Source organism: Poecilia formosa, unplaced genomic scaffold (genome assembly GCF_000485575.1).
Source record: "Poecilia formosa unplaced genomic scaffold, Poecilia_formosa-5.1.2 Scaffold96, whole genome shotgun sequence".
NCBI classification, from domain to species: Eukaryota; Metazoa; Chordata; class Actinopteri; order Cyprinodontiformes; family Poeciliidae; genus Poecilia; species Poecilia formosa.
The window spans coordinates 1060563-1070272 of NW_006800035.1; the positions used below are offsets into that span (position 1 = coordinate 1060563).

The 9710-nt window shown below is 41.3% G+C and overlaps 1 protein-coding gene across 1 annotated transcript; it reads left to right on the forward strand.

Moving 5' to 3' along the window:
- Positions 1–3861: 3861 nt before the first annotated feature.
- On the forward strand, positions 3862–8376 carry cited4a (Cbp/p300-interacting transactivator, with Glu/Asp-rich carboxy-terminal domain, 4a). The gene is made up of 2 exons (XM_016674489.1): positions 3862–3953; positions 6574–8376. Exon 2 carries the CDS (start codon positions 6590–6592, stop codon positions 7298–7300), a length of 711 nt encoding a protein of 236 aa, XP_016529975.1. The 5' UTR covers positions 3862–3953; positions 6574–6589; the 3' UTR covers positions 7301–8376.
- The last annotated feature ends 1334 nt before the right edge of the window (positions 8377–9710 follow it).

Below are 9710 nucleotides of genomic sequence, written 5' to 3' on the forward strand. Positions count from 1 at the left end.
TATTCCACCTAGTTTTGGCGTCCCTTCTATCATGACGCCCATATGTGTGGCTCAAACCCACTTTTTGCACCTCTGCCTGTGATATCGGAAAACATAAGTGAGCGTGCTGATCTGATCTGCAGCAGCAACGAACTGAACCCCTGCTGAGCCTCACCAGGCAGTCCTTACACCTGCATATGTACAGATACGACCAACATGTGCAGATCACGGTCATCAAAGTTAACTACAACTAACGACTTGATGAAAATAAGAAAACATTTCTAACAGAAATAAATAAAACTGATAATTAATTGGGAAAAACCATAGCTAAGAACATTTTCCTTTGGTTCAGATCTCCTTATGTGGAACCAACAACTCCAGCACTAGTACTCACTGTTTTATGACTGAGGAGCATCAGCTGTGAGATGAAAGATTATTTCAGGTACACCTAATGTTATTATGAAGGCCTTCTGCAAGAAGCAAAGACAGAAAGGGTTTTAGGTGAGTGTGAGAGATGACAGATTTCCAAGAGTGAATTTTATTTCTAATTCAGCCAGAAAGTGAACGGTTCAGTTTCATCTCCAGATTTCATTCAAAAAACAGAGAATTGTGTGACCAGGGAATCCATGTCCCTCAGAGATTTCTGTTGCTGATGAATCAGGTTGTAATGTTATGAGCCTCAGGTTTGTGCCAGACATTAGGTCAAAACACTGTCCTTCACTTACATCTACCACCAGCTTTTCACAGACGGACGTTTATGTTTTGAGCAAAATATAAGTTAGCATTTAACTTTGTGCAATGGATTTTTTTTATTTTTTTTTTATTTTTTATTTTTTTTTTATTTTTTATTTTTTTTGCACCTTGGCTCTTTTGCTCCTTCTGAAATATTCACTAATAGACTTTTATTGATTTTCTCATCGTGTCACACTAGGAGGCAGAGTTTAAGAAATGACCTCAAACTACACCCATAGCTGTGCCTCCATTTAACGTAGATATTTAAAATCAGATTTCAGAAGCTCACAAAGCCATTGTGTCAGTATGTGGGTTTTCCCAGTTTGCTGAAGGGATATTACATCTGTGTTTATTGTGATTCCATCTGTCATATTTAAGCTTAAACCAAGCAAAAATGTCCAGTTCCAAGAACTGTCTAAAATTAGACTTAAAATAAAAAATTCAAAAGGGTCCCTCCAAAAAATGTAGAATGTAAAACATTCAGAAAAAAATAAACTTAAAAAGTCAAACTAACATTAAAATTTAATTGAATTCTTTGTTTTTATTTGTGGTGTTGCAGCAATACTGTCAGTATAGTTTGCTTTTTTTTTTCAAATAGAGAGAGTGATGAAATATTGATGTATTTACTCTGTACTGATTGATGTAGCGTAATATTTTAGTCCAATGTGTAAATTAGCAATGGAGCTGTTCAGAATGTGCTCTGACATCTTCACAGAGCATGTTACAGTTTGTCGCCACAAGAAAAATGTCAGCTGTGCAGCAGGAATCATAATTACCAAGCAGAACTGTGCAGAGAGGCTGCAGCGCTGACACAATGTCAGCAAGGCTGACGAGGAACGGGGTTTAGATTGGATTAAAAAAAAATCTGATCCAACAATAACAAAAACCTGGATAACAACTGTCCAAAGCCCCTGATTTATTTATATGTAACAAGCACCATGAAAACGATCCTGTCAGTGGGGAAACAAACAGCCAGGTAAGTGAAATGTCACGAGTCGGAGATAAGTTACTGTCACACAATTTATTTGCTATGCTTCTGGATCTCAAAAACAGATCCAGTAAAACCAATTCCAGATATAAACAAAACGTTGACTTTTGAAATAAATACCAAATTTAGTATTTACACTGTGTATGAAAATAAATGGTTTCAACTGTCTCCGGGAAAGATTAGATATTAATCAGTCATAACCTCTTGACAGAATTTTACTTGAAACAATCTTCAGGTGTAAATCTCTCTGTGTAAAATCTTTTTAAATCAGACAGATGCGAAAACGTTTGTCTCATTTTCAGAGGGAAGCGCTGCGATCTCTTGGTGAATCGGTTCCTGTGGTGAAATAAGGTCGCACTTTTAGCTTTCAGCACACAAAGATGCTTTGAGACACATATATGGATTTTTTTTTCTTCCCAGCCATAACTTTACATCTGCTCAAAATCTGCAGGTGCCTGGATTTCACCCTACAGTTTACACAAACTTGAAAAAACACAGTTTATGTATTTGCTCCAGTTTGGGCTTTGTAAATGATGCAAAACAAAAACAAACAAACAAAAAAAAACACATAAGGCAAATAATGCATTTCTCCAGAAGATTTAGATTTAAAATGCAATATTCAGTGAAAACACCTTCATTGCCATCACAGCAACCCTTTTCTTTTTCTTAGCAGCTTCTCCATGTGTCCTCTGGTATGATTCATGTCTGAGCTCAAAGCCATTGAGGCTGGAAGGCCTCTTTACCATTACCCTAATATATTCAAACATTAATATCCAGTCCTTTTCCAGTCAGATGTTGGTCAATTCAAAGTTTTAGTGGAAACCCAAACTTGTCAAATATGTACAAAAATGACAATCATAACCGAGCATGTATATGTGTTAGCTATGACATCGTTTTCAATCAGTTAGATTTAAAACATATACAGTCAGTCAATACCCATAAACAAATCATTTATATGCTTTAGACCTACATTCAGCCTACAAAACAGCCTGGTGATGTCCAGAAAACCATAAACTACCTTTCCTTCTACATGTACAATCTAACCTGATGTGAAGTGATATGAGCAGATAAGTGCTGTATTCTAACAGTTAGAGCATCTCTGCTGTGATAAATCTTCTGTTTGCAGCTCAGTGATAAACCGTCGTTCTGCCTCCAGAAGCTCTGCGCTCCACCGGTGCTGTGTGGTTATCGCTCTGCTCTGTATGTCCAGAGAGGAGGACAGGAAGAGACGGAGCGTTCCAAACACACTGGAGGTGATATGATAAAAGCATATCTCCATCATGTAAACGCTGCTCCAGCTCACTACAGTCTATGGGCTTTATCTCAAGGGAATTGCAATCTAATTGTTTGTATTCTATTGTGTAATTCAAGCATTTGTTTATCATCTCTTTAAAGCTGAATTATGGAACTTTTATAAAAAATATGTTTTTTTACTTACTTGTTTAATATATAATATCATTAGTTGTAATGGTATAATACAGTCTGCCATCTGTAAAAATGCACCAGTCCTGGTCAGAAACAACCAATCAGAGCCAGGAGGAGGGACTTAGCGCTGTCTATTAAGCTGGTGTATGCAATGTTCTATGTGTTAATGCTGGAGAAATATCTTACCATTACAGGTAATAATGGAGGCTTATCAGCCATGCTAACTGGAGTTAAACTAGCAGAGAGCAAGTGGGAGAGTACCAGCAGAGGATACACAAGGATGATTGACAGTGCTATAAGATTACAACATAACATAATACTCAAAACAGTCTATTTTAAATAATACTGCCCCTTTAAGAAATATGTAAAAACATGTCTAAGAGTTACAAACTGCAGCTTTAAACATCAGAGTCCTGTCATTGTGTTAAACTAGTCCTCATGCAGAAGCAGAAAGCCTTGAGTCAGCAGTGAGGATCATCTGTAATCACACTGCTTCAGCCTGCTGCAGGCTGGACGCTGCGGACGTGCAGCTCTGAGCTGCTCCTGGATCAGCGGAGGTGAAGGTTTCTTTGCACAGTGATTAAGGGGGAGGACCAATGGCAACAAAGGAGACGGAGAGGACGGTGCCTCCTCCTCTCTCTCCCTCTCTCTCTCTGAGCTTTCTGCATGTATATAATCCCTGAGTTGACCCAGAAAACAAACTCTTCTTTAGATCGAGAAGCCGCACAGTTTGAATCCGCCGCAGGGCTGCATGTATCCGGAGCATCAGCTGAAGGGACGAGCTGGGACTTAACGAACTTCTCCGAACGATTTCACTTTACGCCATCGGGTAGGTGATCGCTTCTGTTCGTCCTTATCAAAAAAAAAAAAAAAAAAAAAAAAAAAAAAAAAGGGCAGAGAGTCAGGCAGCATTTTCTCTTTGTCCTGACACACATAGTGCGTCTCTGCGTTATAGAAAGAAAGCAGCCGGATCGTTAGCAGGTAGATCTGCTGTGACATGAGAGGTGACAGAGAGCGGAGGGATCGCTGGCTGTTAGAAACAGCAGCGCTGATTAGGATCGTGATCTGATGCTGCTGCTGCTGTTAAGTGGCTTCATGGATGGAGCAGAGCAGTGTGTGTGCGTGTGTGTGTGTGTGTAGGTGTGTGTGTGTGTCCAGGATTCACAGTTGCTAAACGACAACAAACACACTGGGGATCATTCACAGCACATCGGTCATGTGAGGAAATGTGGGGCTGTGTGTGTTTGTGTGTGCGTGAACAGGATGTGTTGTTGCTGTGGTAATCGAACTTCAAGCAAGAACATCAGAGATGACTGTGAATGCAGAGGCAGTGTGTTGTGTTTTGAAATCAAGAGAGAAAGAAGTTGGTGTGTATGTGTGTGTGTATTTCAGTCCTCCAAGCTGCAGTGTTTCTTCCCCCCACCCATCATGTCTGACAGTGGTAGTGGTAATTCTTGAATGGTGTAATTTTTGAGGTTTTGTAATGCTCCCTGTGTTTCTGATGCATTTCCTCTGCCATATTTCATCCACAAACTTCACTGTGTTTTCTGTAACAGAGCAGGATGTAGAAGTTTATACTTGTGAAGTGGAACAAAAATTATGCATATTTTCTTTTTCTGTTTTGTGTACAATAAAACTTCTGAACACTGTCCTATTTCTGTATTCTGCCCCTCCTGAGTCCCTCCTGTGCAGCACCACCTTTTGGCCGCAGATACAACTGCAAGTCTTTCGTGTTTCTAAGTTGGTTTTCCCGTTTAGCATACGAAAAAAAGTGCGTATAAATACTAGAACGGAATGCAAATCCAAATAACACTGGGAGCAATGTAGTTTACATGCCAGGCCTGCAGGAGGCAGTGAAAATTTTGAGCTTTCTAATTTAGCAGAGTATTTTCATGACCTTTTGCTTGTCACTCATGCGGTAAATGTTTCATAATGAGCAGATTTTGCTTCAACACACTAAATGAAGTGAAGAGGTGCAGCAGCACAGAGGAAACGCAGCCATCCTCCATTATTGTTGTGCCAAATCAAAACTAGATGTGCAATAAGCTGACATGACTTGCATCATCCAAATGTTTTTGGTTTTCGTTTAGGTGGATATGAATAACATTAAGGCCCCGCGCACACAGAAACTAGCATGGCATACTGTAAACGACTGAGAAAAAAAATCTGCATTCACATAAAATGTAGCTCTTCTGGACCAATCGCTGTAACACTGCAAGCGAACAACGCAAAATACACCAGTCAAAGCCATGTTTGTTATTTGTGAGTGCAAGGAAGACAAGGCCGCCATGGAAACATGAAACCAGCGTTTATCCAATCTGGAACCCAGCTTCAAAAATCATTTGTGGGATCCCAGGGAGCTAATCCATGTAGATGCACAGACACAAAACGTTAGGAGATATACCAAAAATCGTCTCCAGGCCTGAGTTCAAAAAGTTTTACTCTGGAGTCCGTTGTTGAACCTTTGTGTTTTTGTTCAGTCAAAAATGTTCTTACCATGTAAACGAGAGACCAAAACGTTGTTGCCATGTAAACGAGAGGCCAAAACGCATGAAAATATTGGCATTTTACTGTCCTGGTGTTGTCTCGTAACAGGCCTGAAACCTAAGTTAGATTGGATTATAACATCAGCTATAGACTCTTAACTTAGAGCCCTTATAAGATTAGCTCTGTACTTTGACTGGGCCATTGTCACCCACAGGTATGAATGATGGTTCTAACTGTGGTAGGAGATCATACCACAATTGATTCAATCCTCACTCCATCCGTCTCTGTTGTTGTGTCCTTTAGCAAGACACTTGGGGGTCAGAGGGTCCAGAGGCAACGGGGAATGGCAGCTCTGGTGCCACTGGGCTGCCCTGGGCTGAGCCGGTAGCTTGTCCGGTGAATGTGTGTGTGAATGACTGAATGTAGATTGAAGCGCGTTGGGGTCCTCTGGACTTGATCAACTCTGACCAGCTTCACTGTCTTCATCATCAGGTTTCACTGTGTGGATGGTGTGTTCAGAGTGCAGTGGTAGCTTTCACCACACAATATTTTGCATGCTGACCAAAGAATACCAGTATCTGGCCTCAAGTGACCAGGCCACCTTCTTCTGCTGCTCTTTTTCATGGGTGGTGGCAAACTACAAACAGAACTTCTTCCATAAAAACCAGGAGACATGAATTCTCTATCAATAAGTTGTATAAGTTGTTTATTGACCAATAATATGAAATGAAATGAAATGAAATGAAATGAAATTTTATTCGAACATGATACAAATATAAAATAAAATAGTGCACAGTAACAAGAAGTGCATAATAAATCTGTAGAAGCGTTGTATTCCAACACAGGTTGTTTTCTTACTCAAAAATGATCTTTTTAAGTCGGATTTTGCCATACTTTGTATAATCTTGCTGACATCATTGGAGGAATAATTATGGCTATGTGTTTTCACGTCATTTTTTCAGGGAAGACTTAACAACCATGGCTGAACACATGATGATGCCCATGTCTCACGGTTTCCGGATGGGCATGAACGGACCAGCGCAGCACAACGGCCAGCCGGGCCTGCGGGGGCTGCCCAACGGCCAGGTGTTGCACTACAGCAGGAACCCTCAGAATACCACAGAGGGGGTCATGAGACAGAGACCGAACATTATGGGACCGGGAGGCATGGGCGGCCCTGTGAATGGAGCTCCAATGACCAACCATCACCATCAGATGATGCATGGGAACATGATGTATAACAGCCAGGGCCAGCAGCAGCACCACCACCACCACATGCACCCCCAGCAGCAGCAGCAGCAGCAGCAGCAGCAGCAGGGTGGACACCCGCCGCAGTATCTCCCTGGCAACCTCACGTCGCAGCAGCTCATGGCGAGCATGCACCTACAGAAACTCAACACTCAGTATCACGGACACCCACTGGGGTCGGCCAATGGTCACCACCTGCCCAACGGGGCACAGTACCGGATGGGGCCCGCCCAGTTGTCCGGCATGCAGCACATCAGCGCGCCTTTCGGGGTGAACGGAATGGACATGGACCTGATCGATGAGGAAGTTCTGACCTCGCTAGTGTTGGAGTTAGGCTTGGATCGTGTTCAGGAGCTGCCTGAGCTCTTCCTGGGACAGAACGAGTTTGACTTCCTATCAGACTTTGTGTGTAAACAGCAGTCGAGCACGGTGAGCTGTTGAGGAGAGCAGAGTGGTTTGTTCCACCTGGACACCCAAAGAGTGACTGAGTGGCCACAGTAGCACAGCAAAAGCAGACAATCTCTCTGTTCTGTTTGGGTGTTTCTATGTTTATGTACATGACAGCGATGAGTGCGCCTTCAAACTGACCTACCTGCTAAGCGAATGGAGAATTGTAATGAGTAAAAAACAGGGAAAGTGCCAGGTTTCTGTTTCCTTTAGGCGGAAGCCAGGAAGATCTGTCGCTTTTGGATAAATTGAGGCATCCAGATGTTGCAGGTTCTGCCTGTAACATCTGGCCTTCAGCACATGTGCCTACAGTACCAAAGCTTTGGGTTAGATTTCACAAATGCAGTAGGGAACGATGACCTGATGATTCTGATTCTGTGGCATTTGTAAATGTGTCTTAGCTCTGATTACACCGTCGACTGGAAGCAAACATCTTACAGTTTATCACAAGCTAAAAGTCTTCTGGGATCAGTTATGCAGGAATGAAGGGAGTTTGGAATGTCTTTTATGTGGATTTTGAAGGCTGGTTCTTCAAAAAGTAAAAAAAAAATCTACTCATATAAAGTAAAGTGAGGTTTGCTAAATTTCTAAGTGGTTATTATGAGGTTATGTTGAATTGTTTGAGTAATCATCTGGAATCTGTTGGGAGTAATGTAGAGGTTGAATGATTCTTCGGCCCTGACCTTTCACCCCAGCCAGTCAGAAACTCCCAAAAATCAAATTTTTATTTTGATCAATTAATGCAACACATTTCTGCTCTATCTCTGAACACTGTTCGACATTGGAGTTGTTACTGACAACATGTTGAAAATGTCTGAGGTTCTTTCAGACTGTAAAACCTCCAAGAGATAACAGGAAGGCTGAATTTAGTAGCTGAAGGTTTCTGTCTTTTATTCTTATAACTTTCAACATGGAACACACTGGATTAGGAAATGTTTGTAGCCTTTAGCTTCCTCTGAAACTGCGGTTGTAGTATTGCTGATTTAGTCATTCTTTTTAAGCGCTAAAGCTAATTTCAAATGTCAATTTGTAATCATTTTGTAAATTAAAATAGTAAAAGACTGTTTTACGCTGACTGAATGCTCTCTCTCACACACACACACACACACACGCACACACACACACACACACACACACACACACACAGTGTGACATTGTCTCTGCCACTCCAACAAATAATGTTTGTAGCACCGGAAAGGCTAGAAGGAAATATTTAGGATGATGTTTGTTTGACATTTTATATTGTTGTTCTGGAAGAGAAATGGGAATTGATTAAAATGAATATTAGCAGAATAAAGCTGAGATGGGAAATTGGTTGCAAAAATGTGATCGGTGCGTCTTCAGATTAACGGTGTTTTTACACTTGATGGTCCAGTAGACGCAGTTTGTTTGAGGAGCGGCAAAATTTGTTCCATGCTCAGCTTTCATATTGCACTATGTGAAACGAACCAAACACTTTGAAAAACCTGTTGCCCTCCTCACCTGTGGTGGCTCTGCATCAAGAGCCACTGAAGGAAACAACACAGAAACCTCTGAAGAAGAGATGACAGCAACTTCCTTGTTCATGAAATGTAAACAGTAATGGAGTAGAGTCAGATTTTAGCGTGGATTTTTTTGTTGTTGTTTTGGCTACAGGGACGAGTCATTTCTCCTGCTAGCATTAGACTAGCATGTTTATTTTGGTTGAATTTACCCAGAATACCCTGTGCTGTGGTCTACTTCCTGCTTTTGTAGGGATCTCATGCACATTCAAACTGAATCAGAGTTCACTTCCACTGAACCCAGACCTAGGTTTATAGATGGACCAGGGATCGCTTTTTTGGTCCTAATCAGAGTTTGATTAGCATTCACACCTCCCCAAACAAACCGGACTTCCTAGACAAATGGACTGGAGTTGGATTAAAGTGGACTGAACAGGACTGGTGGGAATGAAGCCTAAATGTATCAAATTTAATTTACTTCAATTATTGTCTTGAAATGTCACTGCTACAAGTCAAATGCATTTGGCCGTATATGTATGTAAGATTAAATGTATAAAAACCAACAAAAACACAAATTCATATTGTATTTCTATACAGATTTGCAAAACAGAAAAACGATTGATCACAGACTGTGCATCTGTATGTTTTTAGAGCTTAGTTGTTGTTTTTTTTTTCCTGTGTGTCTGTGTGTGTAGCTACATCAGTGCATTGAAATCCCATCGAACGACGTCCACATCCACACACCCATCACCTGTACCATCAGGCTGGCTAGCAGCACTTAGCTTAATCATTGTTAAAAGCTGCCTCTACCTGTAGAGCCGATGTGCTGGAGCTCTAGTCATGTCTTATAGCTTCGCTTCCTCGGCTGTTGTTCCTGCTGATCGGAGTTACGTTTATCACGCTTGTCTTAATTGAGCTGGTTG

Bases quoted from the DNA above. Each gene is read 5' to 3' on its own strand.
- cited4a (XM_016674489.1), top strand. From the start codon at position 6,590: ATGGCTGAACACATGATGATGCCCATGTCTCACGGTTTCCGGATGGGC.